The sequence below is a fragment of the Heterocephalus glaber genome, unplaced genomic scaffold, assembly GCF_053883595.1.
Source record: "Heterocephalus glaber isolate CG9 unplaced genomic scaffold, H.glaber_assembly_v1.0 deba00001781, whole genome shotgun sequence".
NCBI classification, from domain to species: Eukaryota; Metazoa; Chordata; class Mammalia; order Rodentia; family Bathyergidae; genus Heterocephalus; species Heterocephalus glaber.
In genome coordinates, this window is record NW_028258467.1 from 1,810,940 (window position 1) to 1,834,728 (window position 23,789).

At 54.9% G+C, this 23,789-nt stretch overlaps 4 protein-coding genes and 1 non-coding gene across 15 annotated transcripts in view; 2 read left to right on the forward strand and 3 right to left on the reverse strand.

The window, feature by feature from the left end:
* Positions 1-684: 684 nt before the first annotated feature.
* Positions 685-13,926, reverse strand: Mcrip2 (MAPK regulated corepressor interacting protein 2). Of its 2 annotated transcripts, XM_004873793.4 has the most exons (6): positions 13,746-13,926; positions 12,831-13,073; positions 5,617-5,746; positions 1,634-1,761; positions 1,294-1,395; positions 685-1,008 (listed from the first exon to the last, which is right to left on the reverse strand). In XM_004873793.4, exons 2-6 carry the CDS (start codon positions 13,051-13,053, stop codon positions 938-940), a joined length of 654 nt encoding a protein of 217 aa, XP_004873850.1. In that variant the 5' UTR covers positions 13,054-13,073; positions 13,746-13,926; the 3' UTR covers positions 685-937. The 2 variants fall into 2 exon arrangements, with proteins under 2 accessions (XP_004873850.1, XP_004873853.1); XM_004873796.4 differs by lacking the exons at positions 12,831-13,073; positions 13,746-13,926 and adding an exon at positions 5,828-5,984.
* Mettl26 (methyltransferase like 26) lies at positions 13,810-23,548 on the forward strand. 9 transcript variants are annotated; one of them, XM_087202794.1, is made up of 7 exons: positions 13,810-13,997; positions 14,119-14,702; positions 14,803-14,965; positions 15,073-15,132; positions 15,288-15,379; positions 15,474-15,556; positions 23,196-23,548. In XM_087202794.1, exons 2-7 carry the CDS (start codon positions 14,506-14,508, stop codon positions 23,429-23,431), a joined length of 831 nt encoding a protein of 276 aa, XP_087058920.1. In that variant the 5' UTR covers positions 13,810-13,997; positions 14,119-14,505; the 3' UTR covers positions 23,432-23,548. The 9 variants fall into 9 exon arrangements, with proteins under 9 accessions (XP_087058920.1, XP_087058921.1, XP_012924367.1 ...); XM_087202795.1 differs by lacking the exon at positions 13,810-13,997 and having other exon boundaries at positions 14,023-14,702; positions 15,312-15,379; positions 23,196-23,526; XM_013068913.3 differs by lacking the exons at positions 13,810-13,997; positions 23,196-23,548 and adding an exon at positions 15,625-15,846 and having other exon boundaries at positions 14,023-14,702.
* Trnag-ccc (transfer RNA glycine (anticodon CCC)) lies at positions 14,013-14,083 on the forward strand. Its single transcript has one exon. It is a non-coding gene; the product is annotated as a tRNA-Gly (tRNA).
* Positions 16,166-20,729, reverse strand: Wfikkn1 (WAP, follistatin/kazal, immunoglobulin, kunitz and netrin domain containing 1). Its single transcript, XM_004873792.4, has 2 exons — positions 18,568-20,729; positions 16,166-17,763 (listed from the first exon to the last, which is right to left on the reverse strand). The coding sequence occupies exons 1-2, from the start codon at positions 18,745-18,747 to the stop codon at positions 16,285-16,287; spliced, it is 1,659 nt and encodes a 552-aa protein (XP_004873849.1). The 5' UTR covers positions 18,748-20,729; the 3' UTR covers positions 16,166-16,284.
* Positions 20,906-23,789, reverse strand: part of Rab40c (RAB40C, member RAS oncogene family) — a 38,139-nt gene continuing 35,255 nt past the window's right edge. For both annotated transcript variants that reach the window (XM_021251442.2, XM_004873790.4), the window contains exons 6-7: positions 23,548-23,770; positions 20,906-22,919 (exon numbers count right to left, since the gene is read on the reverse strand). In XM_021251442.2, coding sequence (XP_021107101.2) covers positions 22,639-22,919; positions 23,548-23,770 — 504 coding nt within the window. In that variant the 3' untranslated portion in view covers positions 20,906-22,638. The remainder of the gene's footprint in view (positions 22,920-23,547; positions 23,771-23,789) is intronic.

Here is a 23,789-nt window from a genome sequence, read left to right on the forward strand (position 1 = left end):
TGACCTTCTCTGGGATTATCTGTATGGGGCTGCACTTATTAGGGACCTTTTTCTATGTACGGAGGGAGAGGACTGAGGGCGAGGCCTGTCCACATTTGCACTAGCCCAGGCTGGACCTCATCCTATGGGGGCACTGGGTTACCCCTGCCCCTCATGCCAAGTAATGTCAGTCTTCCAAAGGCCTGCTGAGGCCAGTCTCCCCAGTAACCAAAGCTCCCACACTCGTGCCTACAGGTTCACCACACACCCCTGAGACCTGTGGAACATCTGTCTAGCGTCTCGTAGCCAGGTCTGCTGGCTTCAAGAGCTGGTATTCTAATACCAGCCCCCTGTCATGGGGGCTAAAATACTTGCACAGAGCCAGTTCTTTAACATCTCTAGGCTTGGAGGTGAAGCTCTGGCACATTGATGCCAACAGGAAAGGGGAAGGAGTGAGATGAGGTCTATAGACTGCCAAGCAAAATGAGCTCGCCATCTAACACCTTCCTCGGATGGACAGCTGGATAAGAAGCCAAAGGACAGAAGTGGGCAGAGCTATAGCCCACGCTGGCCCAAGAGTACCAGAGGGGACTCAGCTACAAGGGGAAGCTGGGCTGGGCCTGGAGTCCAGGGGTAGGGACTGGAACTGGGTAAGAAGAACCATACAACCCCATACAACCTCCAAAGCAAGGACATTCCAAGAGGGCAGTTTCTCAACTTTATTAGCCTGGAGCTCTTCCTTGCCAGCCCCAGGGGCTGGTCTCTGGGTACAGTGAGCAGGATTGAGGTCAGACAGGTTTGGCCCCTGGCCCCTGGCAGCTTGGAACAGCTGACCAAAAGGGAACAACAGGTGCAAAAGTCCAAATGCTGGCACTTCAGGTGTGGCTGGCACCCAGCCAGGCCGCATGGTGGATAGGGCAAACAGTCCTCCGTAGCAGCATTCATTCTCAGGCAGCCACTATGAACAGTTGGTGATTCTAGCCAGGAACTGCTGTGCCCACCATTCATCCAGGTCAATGGGCACAAAGTCTGTGGGCAAAGAAACAAAAGGCTGGGCAGTGATGTCACCTTCCAGACTGGTATCTCTACCCTCAAGCTGACCATAAGCCTCTCACCCGCACTCCAAGCATGCCTGGGGCACTGGGAAGAAGGTGGTTGGCTCAGGAGTCTCCTCCCCAATTCCCTAGGCCTGCAACCTGCCAGAGCCCAGTTCAGGGTCAGAGGGGCAGAGGGAAGATAGGAACATGGAAGAAGCTTCTCTGGAGGTACAGGATCTGGGGGAAGTTCCTGAGGAAATTGGGGTTGGGGGCTCACTCTGCAGCCGGGGATCAGGGGTCCTCTCCACATACTGCACAGGTTTTGGCCCACTCTCACCGGCTGGGCCACCATCCAGCTGTTGCTCCACCTGCTGCCAGGCTGTAGGGAAATGATGGTCAGGCTGAGCCAGGCCCTTGGCACCCCTCCCACCCGAGGGCCTAGTGGCCACCCTGGACTCCAGCCCAACACTGGGAGTAAACAGTCTGCTTGTTGGCCACAGGACAAATGGGCAGAGAGCTGGGTAGTCAGGCAGCAGTAGAGAAGAGGACCTGGAGCTAGCCCAGTCCACCTTACTGGGAACTAGCAGCCTGCACCACACCATCTGGCCCCTCACTACCTTCGGACACAAAGCGGACGTTCTCCTCGTGGGCCAGTGTGTAGGTCTCCTGGGTCCCCTCGAGGGATGGGGATGTGGCGAGGGGCCGCCGGCCATTCACTCGATTGAACACAAGCCTTGGCCCTTGACTGTGGAAGGGGGAGGATACAGACATGGTGGGTACTTATCCAAGCCCAGCTGCCACCAGGCTTGTTGCCTGGCAGTGTTGCCCACTGCTTCAGACCAGGCCCAGCATGGGTACTTTTTCCTCAACCATAGAGCACCTGCTCACACCAGCTGTAGCCCAAGGCCCCAGCAGCTCAGCTCATACCTGCAGCCCTCTCCAGAGGGAAGTGAGACTATAGGCCACTGAGGGGCTCCAGCTGTGTTCTAGACCTCTGGCAAGGCTAGACTTAGTGCCCCTCCACACTCCCCCTCACCCTCCATAACCCCAAGTTCTGACCTCAGCCATGACCAGATCTCTGTCCCAACCCCAGCTGCTTAGGCCCAGTTTCCACATCTATAGATGCTGCTCCATAGAGCTGACACCCCCAGCATGAGAAAACAGACGGAACAACGGGATGGCCTTTGCCCTTCCCTCTCCCCAGGTACCCCAGGCCCCAGGGGGATAAGCACTGAGTGCCAGGTGGTTCCCTGCATGGAAACAGTATGGCCACAACCCTGGCCCACTCCCCACAGACCCAAGACAGGAGGCAAAGTGAGTGAGATCCCCCTCCCCCCAGGGCACGGCACACTAGACATCAAGGGGCCAATGGATCTGTCCCAACTAAAAAGGCACAGGGCAGGGATGGGCTGCCCAGGCTGGCAGCAGTTGGCCGAGCCCTGCACTCAAGAAGCCCAGGGTGGGGCCTTAGAGGGAATGGGGCCGCACCTACAGCAGGAGGGGGAGCCGGAGTCCTGGGCTGCGCCTGCCACTCCACCAGGCACTCTCGGTCCCGGCCGGCCTGCTCGCTTTCCTGGGCTCAGGTGCCCCAGCGCCGCTCTGGGTTCCTCCTCAGATGAAAGGGGCACTAAAATAAAGAGGAGGGTCTTGAGGGGCGCAGGGTCCTGCCAGCCCCAGGGCTGGCAGGGTGTATTGGCCATAGAGAATCTTAAGATGTGCAGGGGGAAACCAGGAAGAGGGCACAGGCTACTCCCTGACCTGCTCACTCCCTGAGTTTCCCCATAAACCCCAGGGCATAAAGGGTTGTCCTCAGTTTAGGAATCTCTTCATGCCTGCAACCACCCCACTCTGAAAGAACTTCAAACTCCAGGAAAACCTGAAGACTGGACATCAGTTTTTTTTAACACAAGAGGAAACTGCCAGGCATAGTGGCACACATTCGAAATTCCAGTAGTCAGAAGGCTGAGGCAAGAGGATCGCTTTGAATTGGAATTCAAGGCCAGCCTGGAATACAAAGTTGAAGGCCAGCCTATGTCTCACTTACTACATAGTGAGACCTTGGCTCAACAAAATAAAACAAAACAAAAAAAACAAACAAGGAAATTACAGCCAAGGACTGTGAACTGCAAGGGGTCAAGGTGGTGGCCCTGGGGCTAGGATGGGGCCCTGCCCAGCCATACACACCGCCTGCCCCACCCCTGCAGTTATGTAAGGTCCAGTGAGGCTCTGTAGGGAAAAGGGCACCAGCCCCAGTGTGCACCTGTGGAGTCCAGCCAACTGTGTTCATTCCTGTGGAGGCTGCCCACAGGCAAGCTCCAGCCTGTGCTGCCAGCACAGACCTCTCATTTAACCTCTCCACCACCCCGACCAGAGACTAGATGCCCATTTTTCAGCCTAGGAATCCAGACTGGGGGAAGTGACCCACCTGTGTCACACAATGTCAGGGGGAAGCATCAGAATTCAGCAGCAAATCCATATTCCTGACTCAGCACCAGCCCCCAAGCCAGACTCCTGGATGGGTCCCTGCCTGCCTCACTGGGCTGTCCCTTCTTGCCCTTCAAGACTCATCCCATTGTCCCCCTCTCTGATGGTCCTTGCACACCCCCATGTACCCCTAAGGACAGGTGATCGAATGGTCCCATTTTATCATTTCATCTCTTCTGTCTGTTTCTCACCAGAAGGAACAATTTGTCAGAGGCACAGACCCAGCTGGCCTGTTCACCATTGTGGGCAGTGCACAGACCTGTGACCAGCCAGAATAGGAGCTGCTACATCTAGGTAGTCAGAAACTTTGGGCCTCTGCCATATACTAGCAGGAGTACAGGCAATGACCCTCACACCCTCTCCCCCCATAGCTGGTCAGAAAGAGGGATGTAAGTGGTAAAAGATGCTATGCAGAAGAAAAGGCAAGGTGGTGGGAAGTGTGGGGTGAGCAATTTTGGAGGGGAACCCTGAGAAGATGCAGGAGCAGGGTGAAGGCTCCATGTGGAGGACCCACAGCTGCCAGAAGGTCCCAGCTCACAGACTGGGGGCCCATTCCCCATTGACCTCAGACGGCATGGGGTCACTCATGTCCCAGTTGGCACACAACCCACCCTAGCCACAGCTCCTCGAGCCCAGCAGGACAGTGTCCCCAGCCTGGGGAGCTGATGGAGAAACTCAGGCATCTGCATCAGGAGTGGCCTGCTGAGGTCTTTTTTTTTTTCTTTTTTCAGTACCGGGGATTGAACTCAGGAGCTTGAACTTGCCAGGCAGGCATGGCGTCACTGAGCTACATCCCTGGCCCTGTTGAGTCCTTTATGGAGTATAGGAAGAACAGCCAGTGGGCCTGGGGGTGTCCCTTGAAGCCCTTCCCCACTTAAGAGTTCTGGGGAGTATTATTTTCCTCTCATTGACTCCACCTCCAACTCTGGTGCAGACCTGCCTTTGTGTCCCCAAGGGGGGCTTGCAGAGGAAAAGTTTCCCCAGGTAAGAAGTGGGTAGGTTATCCAGACACCCCAGCCCCAAGCTCTCTGCCTGAGTGACCATATGGTGGCTCAGACTTTTCTTCCTGGGAAGGCAGGGCAACCTTGAGGGCACAGGCCAGTGGTGGTGAACCTATGGCATGTGTGCTGCAGTAGGCTGTTTGTATCATTAAAAGCTCTAAAAGGTTCGACATCACTGGTAGGCTAAAGTTACCTAAGACTCCCAAGGATCCCCTCACTCCCCAGGACACTCCCCCTTCTCAGCACACTTCCTGGAATTGAACCCCAGGTGCCAGTGTGCCTTTCAATCATTCCTCTACTCCGAACCTGCCCCTAGTCCTCCTCCTAAAGTGTCTCAGATGGGCACGGGCAGGTAGTGCGTGGCTGGCTTCTCCTTCAGGGACACTGCCAGAAGACCTTGAGGGCCAGCACCCAGCCATGACTGCCCTGAACTCCTGGAGGCCGGCCTGGGGGTTGTCTGTTCTCAACTAGGAAAGACCCATTCCCACCTGTGCCCTTCTTTCTGGTATGTCCCACATGCCTCACCTGAGCCCGTTCACGCACCACCACCCCCATCACCCCCACAACCCGGGGCCTAAGCCAGGAGCCCAGGTCCAGCAAGGAGCAGGAACGAAGTTCACAGGCCCAGGAGAACCGTAAATTGAGCCAAAGAAGTAAAGGTTCCGCAACGGGGAACGGTGACCTCCAGGTCATAGTCCCTGCAGGCCAAAGTGACCAGGACAGAGTCTCCACGGGGCACCAGAAGATGGCTGGCGAGGGAAGGCAAAAGGCTGCAGACCCCAACGCGCCCCGGGTCTCTGCTGGCAAGAGGGGATGCACTGAGTTCCCGGGGGCGTCTAGGGTGAAGGGGAGGGGAGGGCAGGGCCCGGGGGCCACACGTAGTTCTTCAGGGACACAGCCAGGAGCCCTTGAGGGCCAGCGCCGGGTGGACTTCTTCAAACCTTGACCTTGGTTGACCCTAAAGGGTCCAAGCTTGCAGCCCGCGGTCGCCCGAAGCCCGCGTGGCCCCGCGTGGCCAGCAAGATCCATGCGCGCGCCGGGCCCAGCCCCCAGCCAGGTGGGACAGAAGCGCGCCCCGCCCCCTCCCCAAGGTCACCCCGCCGGCGCCCGCTTACCTCGCCAGGGGCCAGGGGCCAGCCCGCGGCGTCGAGGGCTGTGCCCGCGGGGGTGGTGAAGTCGGCGGCGGGGGTTGCCGGCATTTCAGGAGCTCGCCGAGCCTGCTCTCCACTTGCTGCTGCGTGGGACCTGTGGGCGCGTGAGGGGGAGCGTCAGCGCCGCAGGCCCCCGCCCCCTGCCTGGCCCGCGCCCGTGCCCACCCTGGCGCACCTGTGCGGCGCTGCGCGACCAGCTTGCTGGGCCCCTTGGTGATGGTGTACATCGTGCGCCGGCCGGCACCCAGGGCCGGCCCGTACCCACTCACCCACCCTCCCTCTCCGTTAGCTAGCACTCTGCAGCCCCGGGGACGCGGACCCTTTAAGTGCGGCGAACGGGGTGGAGCAGGGGGCGGGAGATTTGCACACGCCCCCTTCCCTTAAAGGGCCCTCACGCTTGAGCGGCACTAGGGCCCCGGCGCGCTGGGGGTGGGGGTGGGGTGGACGGGGTCGGGGATCACCAGCGGGGTCTCTACGCTGACCCAGGTGGAATTGTTGGTGGGTAGTGTACGGCTAGACAGTGGGAGGCAGTGGTTTTGCGGCCTCCGGATCTACACAGTCTTTAGGCAGGGTCCTTGAAGCGCGGGGACCTCACCCTTGACAGGTGAAGGGCGCTTTACTGGGTCCTGAGGGTCTCTGTTCTGGGTGGAAGGCTCTGTGCTGAGGTATCTTTGCTGTGGGGTCTTTGTGTTGGGACATCTTTGTGCTGGAGGGGTTTCTGTGCCAGGGAGTCTCTGTGCTTGGGGGGTATCTCTGTGCTAGATAGGTGTGCCACCACCCCTAGCTCTCCATTGTTTTGAACAAGCTAAAGGACAAAAGCCTCCTCTATCCAGCTGTGGCCCTGAGAGGGCAGAGTGGCTGCCTACATCCTAGAGTCCAGGCCTGAGCATGCCCCTTAGGAAGGGCCCTTCTCTGGCCACACTGACTGCCAGCTGGGCCCTTTCTGCCCAGTGCCTGTCCCCCCCCCCCCCCCCCGCTCCCCCATTAGCGCTAGAGCAGTGCTCTTTCAAGGCCAGGATGGTCTGTCTGTGGTCTGCCCTGGCCTCCCCTGGTGGCCTTGATCAAGCTGCTCACTCACGCGTGGGGGAGGCAGGACAGGGTGCTGGGGGAGCCTACAGCTGGCATATGCTGTTCCCTGAGGGCCTGGGAAGAAAAAAGCTATTAGGTCATAGTGAGAGACAGCAGGGCAGGGGCCAGTGTGCAAGGCCTGGTGTGGGGAGTGCAGCTCTTGAGGTCCGACCTCTGTATAAAAAGTGTCCCCACAGCCAGGCATAGTGGTTGTGCCTGGCTTTAATCCCAGTACTCAGGAGGTTGAGGCAGGAGGATTGCCATGAGTTTGAGGCCAGCCTGAACTACTTAGAAAAAAGTGTCCCCACAGAAGGCTGGCCAGGATAACATGGAGTTGCCCAGGGCCCAGCCTTGCACAAATTTGCCTATGGACAGATGAGTTCAGTCTTTGCTTTAATTACTGGTGGCCAAACTATGAGGGCCAAATGTCCATCCCCAACAACAGGCCAGTTCTGAAGTCCAAAGCTGGGTTCAAACACCTTCAAAAGGGTTCCCAGGGAGAAGAGTGGGTAGACTGGCTCTGACAGGCTGGTGGGGTGAACAGATGGGGTGGGTGCGAGGTCCAGTGATCCCATGGCAGTGGGGAGCCAGGGGAGCAGAAGGAGGTAGGAGGAGTCTAGTTTCCCTGAGGGACCTTCTCAGCCTCACTGCTCCCAGACCCACCCTGGCCTGAGGTTAGCCTGAGAGCCTGGTGGGGCTCCTGTGGGAAGGGAGTCAGGAGAGCCAGCCTGGGCCCCTGCCACTGCCAAGATCTCAGCTTGGCTGCAGGGACGGTGGAGTGGGGCCCCAGCCATCCTGACGCAGGGCAGAGGGGACTGAGAGCTGAGGTTCTATCCAGTCTGGTAGTCTTCCCCAGACTGACACTGTCTTTGCCCCTGAAGTGCCTGCAGAGGCAGTTATTTTTTGCAGGCAGTATCATGTGGTCAGAGAGGTGGACAGCTGGACTGGAGGGACCCAGTCAGTGTACAGCATAAGAAAAGGCTTTCCCTCACAGACTCCAATCCTAATTTTTTTTTTTTTTTTGGTACCAGGGATTGAACTTGGTCTTTCCACTTGCGAGGCAGGGAGTGGAACCACTGAGCTAAATCCCCAGCCCCTGCAATCCTAATTTTAAAAGTACATTTTTCTCTTTTTTTTCATACCAGGAATCGAACTCAGGACCTTGTGCTGGCAAGGCAGGCATGGTGCCACTGAGCTAAATCCCTGGCCCCCTCTTTTTCAGTTTTTTGAGACAGGGTCTCAAAAGTTCAAGCTGGCCTTGGACTCACTATATACCCCCAGCTGGCTTCAAACTCCCTGCCTAAGCCTCTCCAGTGCTGGGATTACAGGCATGCACCACTATGCTGGGCTAATTTTTTTCCTCTTGAAAAATGAATCTATCAGGAGGCTGAGGCAGGAGGATCACAATGAGTTCAAGGCCAGCCTGGTAAACATAGCAAGACACTATCTCAAAAGCCAAAACAAAAAAACTGGATGTAGCAACACATACCTGTAATCTTGGCACTCAGAGGCTAAGGATCACTGTGAGTTTGAGGCTAGTTTGAATTCTGTAGCAAGACTTTGTCTCAAAAAAACAAAACAAGAGGACTGGGGGTTTAGCTCAGTGGTTCCGGCGCCTGGCTCGTAACCGCAAGGCCTGGAGTTCGATCCCCGGTACCAAAAAAGAAAAAAGTATGCAGAGAAAAAAACAAAACAAGAAAAGAAAAAGCCTCTAAATGTGATTCTAACATTTTATGTAAAAGAAGAAAGAAGCTCAAGTTTTCAGGCATCCTCAGTCAATCTTTGCATAAAATTCATGCCCTGACCAGCCCAGGCTCTGACAATAAGGAGTCTGTCCCCAAAATGCTGTGGCTAGGTACTCTAGAATCCATCACCCAGTTTCCTAGGGCCAGTTGGCCCACTTCTAAATCCAACCAACCTCCAGGAGGCTGAGACAGGAGGACCCAAGTGAGTTCATGACCACCCTTGGAAACTTAGCAACTTAGTGAGACCCTCTCTCAAGATATTAAAGACAGCTAAATTAGGTAGACATATTATAGGCAGCCAGACAGGGCTGGGCCCTTGAAGGAGTCAGCGCAGAAGATGAGAACACATCAAAAACTGGCTAGAGGGCCAGGGATTTAGCTCAGTGGTTCCGGCACCTGCCTTGCAAGCGCAAGGTCCGGAGTTGATCCCTGTATCAAAAACAAACAAAACAAAACAAAACACACAAAAAACAGAAAAACTGGCTGGAGGCACATCTGAGAATTAAAGTCACAATGGCCAGATTTACATAGTTCCTTAAGGAACCTTGTGATTATTGGTGCCACCCTTTTGAGATTTCCATATATATATATATATATATATATATGAAGCATCATCTCATTAGGGATGGGCCATCTTCTCCCACCCACTAAGACTAAGTAAGACTACTAAGACTAAAGATAAGCCTAAGACTATAGATTATTGACCAGCATTACTAATGTCATCCATATGCCCTTGATACTAATGGATCAATATTAGCTAAGTGGCTATACTTGTAATTGTATTGGTTGACTATAATTTGTTTTTGTTTTTGTTTTTTTGGTACTGAGGATCGAACTCGGGTTCTTGCACTTGCACAGCAGGTGGCGAAACCACTGAGCTAAATCCCTAGCCCTGGTTGACTATAATTTGACCCACATTGTACCCACCCATTTGACTTTGCTCTATAAAACTTCCTTAGAGAAGTGTGCTTGTTGGCAGCCCATTCGGGACCCCTCCTGTCTCTCAGGAGCTATTCCTGTTGCCCAATAAAATTTCCTATTCTTAATCTCCATTGTTCCTTAGCATTCATTCTTTGACCTTGAGGACCATTAACTTGGCATATCTGACATCTAGCAGGTTGGGAGTAACATATTTTTCCCCTTTATGAAAAATGCACATTTTTTTTTTTTTGGTACCAAACTCAGGACCTTGTACTTGTGAGGTGGGCATGGTGCCACTGAGCTAAATCCCTGGCCCAAAATTACACATTTTACACTTATGCCTTTTTTTTTTTGTACCGGGGATACTTGGGTCCTTGAGCTTGTGCAGCAGGTGGCAAAACCACTGAGCTAAATCCCCGGCCCCAAAATGACACAGTTTTAAAAACCTGGGTATGCAGTTCAGTGCAAAGGCCCTGGGTTCAATCTTCAGTACAAAAAAAAAAAAAAAAAGTATTCACCTGGAACCTCAGAAGGTGACCTTACTTGGAGTTGGAGTAAAAGTCTGTAAATATAATTAAGGCAAGAATTTTGAGATAAAACCATCTTGAATTAGGGTGACCCTAATCCAGTGGCTGGTGCCCTTCTAAGAAAAAAAGAGGGAGATCTGGACGCAGGGGAGGTTCTGTGGAAATGGGGGCAGAGATGAGTGATGTGGCCATGAACCAAAGGCCTTTGCAAGAAGCTGATACCTTCAAGAAAACAAATTTGTTCTAAACCACCAATTTTGGGGGTAATTTGTACAGTAGCCAAATAATCCCAGCACTTGGGAGGCTGAAGCAGGAGGATTGCTGAAAGTCTGAGGCCAGCCTGGGCTACAGAGTAAATACAAGGCCAGCCTAAATTACATAGTGAGACCCTGAGGTAGGAGATTAGGGCATGGCAAAAGCCAGCTGGGGTTTCGCTGTCTACTGCACGAGCAAGCGCAAGGACCCAAATTCAATCCCCGGTACAAAAAAACAAAACAAAACGAAAAAGCCAGCTGGGGAAGTAGGTGTGACCTGTTGATTACAGATCCCAGACACAGTCAGGGAACAGTTCCCAAAATCCTGCATGTGAGAGCAGGTATTTTTTGGTTTTGGTTTTGTTTTTTATTTTCTCTCATTGAACTCCGACCTTGCACTTGTAAGGCAGGTGTGGTACCACTGAACAAAATCCCTGGCCTGAGAGCAAGTTTTCAACAGGATGGCCTAGACCTGATGTCAGCCTGAGGCATGGGATCTCGGCACTGCCTCTCAGGACTGGAATGTAGGATGTAGCTTGTTTTGTTCAATTCTTTGTCCTATATGAGAAGAACCTGGAATCCAACTCTGTAGTCATTTTGGGGGGGGGGGTACTGGGGATTGAACTTGGGACCTTGCACTTTCCAGGCAGGAAGCGGAACCACTGAGCTAAATCCCCGGCTGGAATCCAACTCTGAAAGGACAGGTGAACAACCCCAAACCCGGTAATGTTTAGTTGATGAGCCACTTTTTTTTTTTTTGAAGCTACTCTACAACAACTCTGTCTCAAAAAACTAAACACAAAAACAAAACAGTGGCCACAAGAAATATACCAAGGAGAGTGGTGCTGGGTGAGGGATGGGAGGAGGCACTGTGGAGGCTTGGGAAGTAAGCCCATGGGCATCCACAGGCTTCAGTTGTCACTGGATGTCCAGAAGATTCTTGCTGCTGAGATAAGGAACCTAACCCACCCTTCTTATAAAGTAAGTTTGCAGGTTTGCTGACTCCCATCAAAGGAAAAGACTTTTGTAGTCAGTAAGAGGCACAGGAAAGGTTTATTAGGCAGAAATTCAAAAGTACATACTCAGAGAGAGTGGGCCCTCATGAGAGAAAGGCATCCCATGAGCTGGAGCTGGGTACATTTATTGGGTCTTATAGTGCATTTAAACTTCAGACCACAAAAGTTGGTCAAGCCTTTTTCCCTTCCAGGGAAACCACTCAAAAAATTCCTAAAGGTCTTAAAGGCACAAAAAGCCTGCATATAGCTGCGGATTTAGCTTAGTGGTCCCTTGAAAGCGCAAGGTCCTGAGTTTGATCCCCGGTACAAAAAAAAGAGCCTGCATATTGAGCTCTGGACCTGTCCTTTTCACCTGTAAATATTAGTGGGCAGCATATCTCAATTTCAAACACATATAAATGGCTTGCATTCTGATATAGTCTGCCAGATGGGTAAACTAATAGACAGTATGAATACATGTACTAGAGCACCCATCTTAAAGTACAATTTTATTTTTAAAAGTTACTTATTTCGGGCTGGGGATTTAACTCAGTGGTTCCAGTGCCTGCCTCACAAGAGCAAGGTCCCGAGTTCGATCCCCAGTACAAAAAAAAAAATCACTTATTTTGAGAGAGGCTCTCACTATGTAGTCCAGGCTGGCCTCAAACTCATGGCAATCCTCCTGCCTCAGCCTCCCAAGTCCTGGGATTATAGGCATATACGCCACTGGGCCCAGCTTAAAGTACAATTTTAAAATCCTAGTCTCCCTCTCTTTTTTGTTTTTTTGCTCATTTGAAAAATTTCGGGGCGGGGGGCGGGGATTTAGCTCAGTGGTTTCGCTGCCTGCTGCACAAGCTCAAGGACCCGAGTTTGATCCCCAGTACCAAAAAAAAAATTCTGGGGCCGGGGATTTAGCTCAGTGGTGCTAGGCCTGTCTCAAAAAGCATAAGGTCCTGAGTTCTATCCCCGGTATGGCAAAAAAAAATTTTTTTTTTCTTATATCCTACCTCACAATGAACAGTGGGCACAAAAGACAGGCTATGCCCTGCTGTTGGCTCTGGGCATGGTGAAGATGGCTGAGGAGGAGAGACATAGTAGGATCTGACCTCACTCATCAGACACTGGCCAGCACTTCCTGTAGGCCAGACCCTGAGATAACTGGGGGCAGGTGAGGAGAGAAAGTGCATCCAGAGAATGGGAACAGGACTACGGCCAATGTCAGGAGGTGCCACTGTGAGGTTAAAAGAACCCAAAAATCTGGAGTCCCTTGCACAGCACAGAATCCAGGACCTGCAGCTCCCATGTTGGAAAAGTGGCCCATGCCATGGTGCTTCCACCCAGTATTATATATAAGTCCCTCAAGAGGGGCATTTGGGAGCCAATTCACTCTCAGGAGCTGGCACTTCTGACCCCAATAATAATATGACCTCAACAAATTCAACCTTGGCTACTCATGGAGATGTTGTCCCTCTAGGTTCCAGACTGCTACTAGCACCTGACACACATGCTTTCCAGTGTGTCCTCAAACATGACCTCAGCTCAGCCATATCCACTGCTTCTCTGCCAGGGATTGACCTCAGTCAGTAACCAGGGCAGGTGTTTGGCCCACCTGGCATCTAGCCCAGAGTGGTGAACACTACAGATGAACATCAACCTGGGGTTACGTACTATTAAACAATGCTGTTTGCTGGCCACTGTGGACATCCCTTAAAGCAGCTTCATACAACAAGGGAGGAGGCAAGGAGATGATCTCAGGCTCCTCCACTCCATGCCCAAAGAATTCCAAGTGAAGTCTCGGGGTGAGGTACCCCTGGAATTCAGGTGGCCCTTGAGGGGGCTTGAAAGCCAAGTATGCATGTAGAAGGAGACACCCTCCCCTCTCCTGGACCATGACACATGGAAGATGCTCAGCTGAAAAAAACAGGAGAAAGTGATACAAAATGTTAGCCAGGTAAGCAAAGGCCAGGATGGGAAGCAGGGAAGCCCACTGCAGCGCACTACTCAGGGTCACAGCAAACACCGGACATCACTGGACTTGGCAGGACTGCCTGAGCAGAGGCCCACTCCTGGACTCACCTGAGGCCCTGAGTAGAAACCCCCCTGGTTTCTTGGGGGGCTGTTCTAAGTGGTTGCCCTACACCAGTGTCCCTTGGGGCCGTGACTGTTCCTGTCTGGTCTAGCCACACGCCCTGGCCACCTCGACTGATGCCCGACCTTGGTCATGCCCTCAACCACAGCCCCAGTCTGATATCCCAGATAGGGACCATCCTGGTCCTGGTCAGCGAGACACCCCTCTGTGGGGTAGGGCCTAAGCATTTTCTGGAAAGAGGCCCCTCTGAGACATGGACCCCGAGCTGACAAGCATCCTTGGGCCCTCCCACGTAGACTTCAGGGACCAATGACCCCTCCCACAGTCAATCCATCCACCCTTAAATTGGCGCAGTTTGTGTCAGTGTCACAAAGAAGCCCTGAACACCACCCATCACAGTCCTAGATCACAGAGCCCCTCTCCAACTACAAACGTCACAAAGCCACGCCCACACCTAGGGCGCGCCTTTCAGATCCTTATCGAGAGCCTCCTACCTGAGCCTTGCTCCTGTCGGCTTCCGAGTGCCCACGGTTGCCCTTGCTTTGCCCGGCACAGTATCGAATGAAGGCTGTCTTCAAACCCGTGTCCTCATCCTTGCACCTTCTCTTCAGCCGCGGGGCGACTCCGCGAGACCTCGGCACCACAGTGCCAGATGTAGCGCGGGTCCGACTTCCGGGGCGGTGACGAAGTATGAGCTTACCCGCCCGCGGCCCGCGTACATCACAGTTGCTAAGTCTTGTGTGCAGGTTAGCTTCCCAACAGCGCCGCTGGTGTAGTGGTATCATGCAAGATTCCCATTCTTGCGACCCGGGTTCGATTCCCGGGCGGCGCATATATTTTGACCTAATTTTTCCCATCTTCAAAAAGATTGCCGTCCAAACTTGGAAAAAAGACTTGAGACCCGAGGGATCGCCGGTTCCCAGAAGATACGAACGAAAACAAATGAGCTTTTCCGAAGGACGAACTCTGGATTCGCTGGCGCGCCTTGTGTGACAGGCCCCCTGAGCCCACTGGAGTTTGTAAACCAGGATCCCCCAAATCTCTCCCGGTCTGCTATCCAGTGCCAATTCCCATCCCTAGCTGCACTCTACCGCGGAGCCTTTAAGAGGCAGCGCGTGGGCTCCTGGGGGGGGAGTCGGCCTTTGGGCCACGGCGCGGCGGCAGACCCACAGCTCCCAGCGTGCCCTGCGGCGGAACCCGACCACAGCGCTGGCGCTCTCTGGAGGGTCCCGGCGGGACGGGCAAGTGACCGCTATGCTGGTAGCGGCAGCCGCAGAGCGAAACAAGGAGCCCATCCTGAGCGTTCTCCAGCAGTACGTGGATCCGGCCCAGCGCGGCGTCCGTGTGCTCGAGGTGGCCTCGGGCTCCGGGCAGCACGCCGCACACTTTGCGCAGGCCTTCCCATATGCCGAGTGGCAGCCATCCGACGTGGACCAGCGCTGCCTGGACAGGTGCGTCCACTGCCCAGCCCACGAGGGCGTGAGGGTAGGCCCAGGTCGAGGGTCGCGTGAGTAGATCTCTGCGGTCCCAGCCCACCGCCACCTCCCGCAGCATCGCAGCCACAACTCAGTCCTGGGGACTGTCAAATGTGAAGGCCCCTCTGTACCTGGACGTGACCTGGGAGTGGCAGCGGTGGGGCGGCATCCTGCCGCAGTCGCTGGACTTGCTGCTGTGCATCAATATGATCCACATCAGCCCCCTGAGTTGTACGGAGGTAGGTGACAGAGGTAGCCACCCCTTGCCCTATGTAGGGCCTCCCCAGCCCAGGGCTCTTCTGGGCTGGGGAAGGTGACTCGCTGCATTCTGCCTTCCATTCACCAGGGGCTCTTCAGAGGAGCAGGTCACCTGCTCAAGCCTAAGGCTGTGCTCATCACCTATGGGGTGAGTGGTTGTGCAAGGCCTTTTGAAGCCTTAGCTGGTTCCTTACTTATCCAGCTGGTCCTTGGCTTTTCCTTTCTTGGGGGTGGGAAGGAGTGTCCTTTTCATTCTGCAAGTCTGTCTCCCTGGCCTGCTGAGGAGTGATCCTGGGCCGGCAGGCTATGCCCACCCTGTCCCTGCAGCCCTACGCAGTCAATGGGAAGATCTCTCCCCAGAGCAACGTGGACTTTGACCTAACCCTCAGATGCAGGTCAGAACTGGGCAGGAAGGGTCCTGGCTCAGACAGAAGGTGGGATGGCTGCCCCTACCCCCAGCTATGACTTCATTTTTTCCCCCTACCATAGGAACCCAGAATGGGGGCTTCGGGACACAGCTTTCTTGGAAGATTTGGGCCAGGCCAGTGGCCTTGTCCTGGAGAAGATGGTAGGTAGGTCTGGGTCAGGTGGGGTGGTCTTCCTGGGGAAAAAGGGCCACTCTAGCAAAGCTTTTCTCCAGGTGGATATGCCAGCCAATAACAAGTGCCTGATTTTCCGGAAACAGTAGCCCCTTTTCTTCAGACTGGGTGCCTGCACCCCTGCCAAAGGTTCTGTTGGGCACAATCCAGACCCTGGCTCCTGCCTCCCTGGGCCAGGCTTTGGGAATGACCAGCCCCATCTAGTCTGGCCTGTCAAGAGTCTGGACCCAGTCTGCCTTGGAATAAAGTGTTGCTGTCCCCTTCTGGGTCTCCACCATGTCTCTTCCTGGGAGCACCTGGTTAGGGGTGTATGGGAGGGGTCTGGCCTGTTGGGGGGTCAGGCTTAGGGGTATCCTGGGCCTTGTTGTTGGAGAGAAGGACAGCTTCTGTCAGGGCACAGCTGGTCCCCACCTATGCTCCTGGAGACTCCAAGGCTGCAGGCAGTCACCAAGAATGAACTGGTGCTCTCTGGTGACCTGGTCAAAGACCCAGTTGGTATCAAGACCCCAGCTGGAGAACAGGCTGAGGGATAGAGAGACCTGGAAAGGTCAGGGTCCCTGACCAGGTCTACTAGGCATGAGCTCCAAGGACAAGAGGAGCCTTTATTCATTAGGAAGGTGAGGCGAAAGGGACAGTGGGCCTAGTCCTGGCAGGAGGAGGTAGGGAAGGGAGCTAGTCCCAAGTAGGAGAGGACAACAGAGCTAGTCCTGAAAGCGGCTGAGCAGCTCACAGGCCTTCTTCTCAAGCAGCTCTAAGATCTTCTTGACACGCTTTTCACTGGCAGCACGGACATAGCTGCTGGCATCCAGCATGGCCACACCATCATGCACTTCCCCCATGATGATCAGAGGCTCATCCCCAGCTGTCACATTGGGGCAGGGGCAGGCCCAATCCATGCCACTCAGTGTCACCTCCAGGTACCTGGTGCCCAGGAGTTTGAGGCCCATCTTGTCATCCTTGAGCACATCGTCAAGGGCCACTCGGGCAATGCCACCGCCCACCTCAGGCTCCTCTAGCACTTCAGTGAGGTGCCCCACGATGGCAAAGTCACTTCGACACAGGCTCAGCACCAGCTTGCTCCTGAGGCGGCATGCCTGACAGGGTGGTGAGCGAGGTACAGGGCAAGCCTCCTCGCAGCTCTCACGGCTATCAAAGTTATTGCTATTGCCCTCACAGCCACCATAGGCAAAGGGCTGGCACTGCTGTAACAGTGGATTGTAGGCCCAGCGAGGCTCCCAGCCCTGGCAAGGACCCTGCACAGCTGGCAGGGTGCAGGCATCTTTAGGGCCTTGGGCACAGGCCTGTTGGCATGCCTCATATGTTGTAAAGCCTTGAGTGGCCCCAGTACACTCAAAGACTGGAAAGGTCATGCAGCCACCCCGCTGTGGGTCAAAGTGCCAGAGAACACGGTGCGGGGAGGCTGAACCAGCACAGGCCTGCATGTCTGGCAGGCACTCAGCCAGGGCTGGGTTGTCTGAGGTCTCTTCCCTGTCTGGTTCCCTCTGGATTACAGAGACCGGGAAGTCAGCCTGCAGCAGGCCAGCAGCATTGCGTGCAGTGCAGGTATACAAGCCAGCATCCTCAGCCCGGGCATTGTAGAGTACCAGCTGTCCAATGCTTGTGACTACCACATTGCCATACATCTGGTCAGGGCGCATGATCAGGTTTTCCCGCTGGTGGCTCTGCTTCTCCCAGGTCACAGCGGGTGGCGGGCGGCCAGTGACATCGCAGTGAAGGCTGGCTGTGCCTCCAACATGCACTGCTTGTGGGAAGGGGCTGCTGTAAAGGGCAGGCGGCATTGGGGCAGCCCCAGATGTTGGGTGTGCAGTCGTCTCTGGAGGCCCTGGGCTGCTGGGTGGCCAGCTGAGGATGTGCTTGCAAGGCACAACATGCAGGTGGAGGCCATGCAGACAGGCCTCTGCATCCATGTAGCAGCGGTTATAGTAGGTGAGGCCATCGGAGGCACAGGTGAAGTTGGGCTCCTTCTCACAACGGTCACGGCAGCGGCACACAGGCTGCCCATCCCAGATGTCACAGTTGGAACCCTGCTGTGGGCATTCAAAGCCCTCACAGGAAGCTGCTGTCACAGGTGCAACTGGGCCACCATCAGGGAAGCGAGCTGCCACGCAGCTGTGCAGCCCACATACATTGGTGCAGCACTTCTCAGCAGCTGTGCAGTCCTGGGGGATGGGGCAGCTCAGCATGAGCCTGACATCCTCCAGCCTTCCCCCCCAGTCTTTGGCCTTGCTCCTATGGCAGGATGCATGTGGGGCAGGGTGACCCCTACTCTGCAGCCATAGTCAATGAATCCCTCTACCAAAATCTGTTTCCCCTCTGGAAAGCTGGGAAAGTGCTTTCTGTTCAGTATAATGAGCTGTGAGCAATCGAGTATGCCAATCCTGGGCTCAGAGGCAGGACAGTGGCAGGACAGCTCACTGGCAGAGGGCTAGTGTGCATAAGGCCCTGGATCCCATCTCCAGAATTTCATACACACATATAAGATAGGACATCTGACTGCACACTCCCCCCCACCCCGCCAGCTCCACTGTGCCCACCCCACAGAGCTCAGTGTTCCATGGATCCTGGGCGTGAGGGAAAGGTAGTGGCTCAGGCAGGGTGCTGTTTGAGGGGTAGGTCACAGGCCTGTGTCCACACACTGGTGCCAAAGCAGGGGAAGGATCAGGTCTGGGGGGACCAGGCAGCCCAGGGGAGTAGGGAAGGGGTCTCCTTTTTTTTTTTTTTGGTACCGGATATAGAACTCAGGTCCTTGCGCTTGTGCAGCAGGCGGCGAAACAACTGAGCTAAATCCCCAGCCCAGGGGTCTCATTCTTTAGACATGTGAGGACAAAGATAGGGTATCATCTAGGCCTCATACAGGGCATGGCCCAAAGCTTGACAAGAATGTGGAAAGCCCCAGGAGTAAATGACTAATGGGGTTGGAGTCCCCTCTAGGACAGGGCTGGGAGTGGGTCCCCAATGCTCACCTGGTCCCCAATGCACTCCCGCTCACAGGTGCTCTGGGCGTCCACCCACAGGCTGGGGCTCAGTTGGTTAGGGCACACTCCAGGGTGGCTTCCAGGCTCTGGCAGCAGACTGACCCCCGAAGTCAGCTGGACAATGAGGAAAAGAGGCAGGAACAGCAGGCGTAACTGCAGGGTGGGCATGTGGATCACAGGGCCAGGGGGCAGGGGTGTGTGGCCACCAGCCCCTCTTTGGGTCCCCTTGGAGCCCAGCTTCCTGCAGGCATCCACTCTTTGGGCCTGTAATCAGCTGGGCCTCCTTTGGGATGGCCCGCCCAATCTGATGACTCCCTCAGCTCCTTTGGCCTCTGCTGGAGCCCACGGCAGATCCTTAGGCAGATTCTTTCTCCTGACTCCACGGCAGGTGGGTTCTGGGATCTCCCAGAGCTCGTCGCCCATGCGGTGCCTGCTCCTCTCCCAGCCACTGTGGATGGCTCCCAGGCACCAGTCAGCACAGAGCAGAGTTAGAGAGGAGGGGAGGGGCCAGAGGCCCAGAAGCTCAGAGCCAGTGGCCAAGAGGGTCACCAAGAGGCGGAGAAGGGCAGCTCTGGCCGGAGAGGGGGAAAGAAGGGGATGCTGTAACCTGAGCCACTCCACAGGGCAGGGCACAGCCCAGCAGGGATCAAAGTCTCCTTAAAGACCCACCCCCTCAGCTCAGGGGGGGAGGGGCAGGGCAGGCAGAGCTTAGCTTTTGTCCCTGACCCCGTCTCCCATGCACAGTGGGTTCAGTTACACACCCCACCCCAACAGACTATTGGCCCAGGTTTCCCTTAAGTAAGGTCCAAGTTGGTGCCTGTCACCTGTGAATCCAGGTAAGGCAAAGGACTCCACCTTCAACCAGCAGATGATGAGGGTCTGTTTCCGGCTGCGACCTTTTCCATGACCCTTTCAGTGTCACAATTTCCCTGAAGGTTGAATCTAAAATCTGGGGGCGAGGCCCTGTGATGGGGTAGGGTGAGGGAAACACAGATGGACTTTGGATTCTCACAGACACCCCCTCCACTGAAATTGGGCCCTTGAGGGCCTCTCAGGCCCATCCTCAGCTGGGCAAGAGAGCAGGTCCCAGGGCTGGGGCACAGCACTTGCCTAGCATGCTTGGGGCCCAGTGTTGGATCCTTAGAAACACCAAAATAAAAAATGAGGCCCAGGCTCATCCTGGGTGGAAATGGATGGCCCATATGCATGCTGACCGCAGACGTGATCACGTAGTTAAGGGCATCTCAATGCACTCTGAAAAAAGCTAACGTCCTACAAGTCACTCAGTGACTGCAAGCACCCTGGAGTCTTTCACTGTCCTGACACCCACTCATAAGGACCAGCATCCACCCTCCAGCTGGACAAGATGCCCTTCTTCCACAGGGGAGGGGAGGGGAGGGAGCCAGACAGGCCCTCAGCTGAGATCAAACACCGCTGGCAGGACAAAAGACTGCCAGAATCTGCCCTTCCAAATCCTGTGGCTTCAGAGGTCTGGGGCCCCAGGGAGTTTTCTGAGACAGGATGGAGAATGTTCATGTGACCCTGTGCCTGACCTCCTGACCCAGGAGCCAGGGGCTGGTCTGGCCAGAATGGGACCAAAAGTTGGTCCCAAATACCAGGGTGGACAGCTGGGAGTGGCTCTGATAAGGAGAGATGGGGGGAGGCTAGGCCAGACCTAGCTTGAGGCCTGGAAGGAGCTCTCTGCAACCTGGCAACCTCCAGCTGGGAGTGAGGGGGATGCTGCTTGAGGCCCAGGATGCTCCTGAGGAACAGCACAGGTGGTACCTGAGCCAGAAGCTGTGTTTCCTAGTGTTTGGGGCCATATTCAAAGTGGAGAGTTCCCACCCCACTCAGCTCAGCTCCAGGACACCTCACATACTCCTGGCTAAGCAGGGCCTGGCAGAGCCTGCACTGTGGCAGATGCATTCCTGCAGAGGGTACCAGTTCCAGGGCCCAGCTATAAGGCATCCTTGAAGCTGTGGCAGGTTGTGGGGGATGGTCTGTCCTAGGTGGTCTGTCAGGGGCTCCTTGTGAGATGGGACTGCTCAGGCTGGTTCCTGTCCCCCAGAAAACAGTGTAGCTTATGACCAGGCCTGGGTGCCCCAGCCCACTCTCAACCCCTTGTAGCCAGAGGTGTAAGCCCAGCTGACAGCTTCAGGGACACAGGTGTCAGCAAAGCCCAGTTAGTCTAGGTCAGTGGACACTGGCGGCCTCAGCCCCAGCAGGTTTTAGATTCAGTTGCAGCTGAATACCATGGCCAGACACATGCCACCCACCATGGCCAAATAAAGCCAGAGCCCAAGGTACACAAAACCAAAGAGAGAGGTCACAGCTGAATTATATTTACTGTACAATGAAATAAGAACAGTTCAAAGAACCCAGGAATGATGGAATCCAACAGCAGCAGGGTAGTGTTCATACCGTGCACAAGGGACTATGCAGGTCCTCAAAACAAAGTCTGTGTGATTTTGTTCATGATTCCAAAGACAGGACCCTTGCTGGGAGCAGGTGGGTAGGGGAAAGGTAAAGTCCAGTGGGTGGGATGCCTCTGTCCAACCTGCTTGTGGTCAGCCTCAGGCCCAGGGAGCCATTGGTGTCAGGCAGCTCACACAGCCACAACCCTCTTCCTGGTGGCATGACTCACTTTACAGAACAGTATGCCATAGTGCTGTATTGTCCACCCACAGGAGAGCCATCTCAGGACACATGCACTATGAGGGTCCTGGGTGAGAGGGCCAAGGCCAGGGGAGGGCTCCTGCTGTGGCCATGGGCCATAGGGCAGGAAGAAGAGTTGAGCACCAGTGTAATGGAGGGCTTTGTCATCAGGGGAGTAGTCAGAGGGTGATGTCCTCATGGAGAGGTCTGCCCAGGGCACAAAGGAGTAGGTGCAGCACTGTAGAGGATTTGTCCATGGCTTCAAGATGGGCAAGATGACCAGACCCTGCTGTGTTCCAGCATAGGGGCTGGCAGATGGGTCTTTGAGAGGGCTTAGTGTCTATCTCTGCACCCCACAGAGCAGATGAGGCTGCTGTCCCAGGCTGTAACTCTAAGAAACAGGCCAAAGAAGTTCCAATGATATGTGAGCTCCTGGGCAGAAGGGCCATGTCAGGCAAGGAGCAGCTACAGGAACACAGCTGAGGTCCATGAGCACAAGGTGCCAAGAGCAAGAGGCTGGAAAGAGGTGTCCAGTGTCCCAGACACCACCAGAGGAGCGCAGGGTGTGGCCCCATCTTACAAGTCTGCAAACAGCTCTGCATTCTCAACCTGGAGGTGCTGATCTGAGTCTGTATAGTAAACATCACCGAAGTTGTCAAGTCACGGGTGGGAGGGACCTATAAAGTGGAAAAGATTGGGGTGTGCCCCACTTTCTCTCTCTCCTGAGTTGCAGGTGCTCCAATGTACAGGGATGACATCCACAGAGGGTTGGCAGGAGCTACATTCTTGCCTGTAGCACATTGACCACCCTGGTTAAAAATGAAGCTGGGGCCAAGATATCTGCCAGGAGCTTCTGGAGGGTGCCCTTGCCCATCTGTTCTCCCACTGGCTGCTATGTACCTCCCACACCCCAGGCAAAGTGTATACAAATCCAAAAAAATCCAGCTTTGCCCATTCTTTTCACCACTGCCATAAATCCCTCCTTCCCTAAACATGTGGAACTTGCCCCATGGTTGATGTGACCCTGTGCCCCACATGGTTGCATCCAGGCTTCCCTGACCGCCCTTTAAAATACAAAATGGGTGAAATGTTCTCTGTATAAATAAGATGGGATCTAGGGTCCTTCCTGGACCAATCCCAGGTAGCTGTGAAATCGGAGGTTGGTTCAGATCAGGGCCCTGTAGCACCAGCAGCCCAGCTGCCCACAGGCCCTTCTGGCAGTCTACAGAGCGTGTTCTCCTACACGCTCCTTCCCTCTACTCAGCTCAGGTGTGGAGGAAACCTGGCGCTTCCTAGGCAGGGCTGTGTGGCCAAGTCTTCATACACACAGTAGGGCCTACTGTCTGGTCAGGAGTGCCCCAGTGAGCCTCCCAGAGTCTGCACAGGTGATGCCCACTGGCTCTGCTAGGAGATCTTGCAGTTGCTTCGAGAGCAGTTCTGGGGAGGGCTCTGAGGGGGACGGATAGACTTGGAACGCTTAAGGCTGTTGCCTTTGCTGCTGCTGCCCCCAGCCCCGCTGGCCAGAGAGTAGGAACGGCCATGCATCATGACAGCATTCATGCCGTTTGCCATCGAGAAGGACTTGAGGTGGCTCTTGATAGTGACAGGCAGTGGAAGCTTGTCGATGAGATGCACAGGGGTGCAGGAGACGATGGCACGGCAGCAGAGATCCTGCAAGCTGAACACTGGGGGTGGGATGGGAGAGGGGTCAGAAAGGCAAGAAGGGAGGTGAGGTGGTCAACTAGCTCTTGCAGCCAGTCACTCTGCAGCCCCTCCTGTAGCTCTTTCTAGCCTGGCTGTACCCAGTAAGGTCTACAGGGTGCAGTGGGTCCTTCTTGTGGGCAAGACAGGCCCAGGAAACAACTGGGCTCTTCATGGCTCCTCTTGAGAAGGAGTTTAGATGTACTGCTCCCCCATGGCTTCATCTTAAGGTGACACTGTGACCACCCCTCTGCCCATAGCAGCGAGTCCTGCCAAGAAGCACCACAGCATCAATGTCCCCAGGCTCCATCTCCCTGAGAACAAGGCCATAGCTGGGGTTCTGATCAAGGACTTGTCAGAGAACATGGGACAGAACACTGCAAAGCTGCAAGCATGGCCTCTGCAACTGCCCAGCTGTGAGACTCCAGAGCAAAGGAGGACACACAGGTGCACGCAGAGCTCCAGCCCTCACTTCAGCAGGGGGCCAAAGAGATGATCAGCCTATTGCTCAAGGGCAGGTGAGGTGACTGCAACTCTTAAGGAGCCACCTTACTTTCACTCCCACAGTACACCCCACACCCTAAAGCCCACACCCTATCTTGCCAGCCCCACCTCGATTGGGCCTCCAGATCTTCTCCATCCCGTGCCGCATGAGCACGATGCGAGAGAGCTCCGTGAAGGACTCGATGACGTTGAAGTTGCACAGGGGGCTGACCTCAAAGAAGGTCATGCAGTTCTTCTCTGCATAGGCACGAGCCTGCTCTGTTGGCACTTGCCGCTTGAAGGCGAGGTGCAGCCGGTTCCCAACCAGGATCCGAGGAACCCCAGGTGCGTGCTGGGAGGGGGGCACAGAA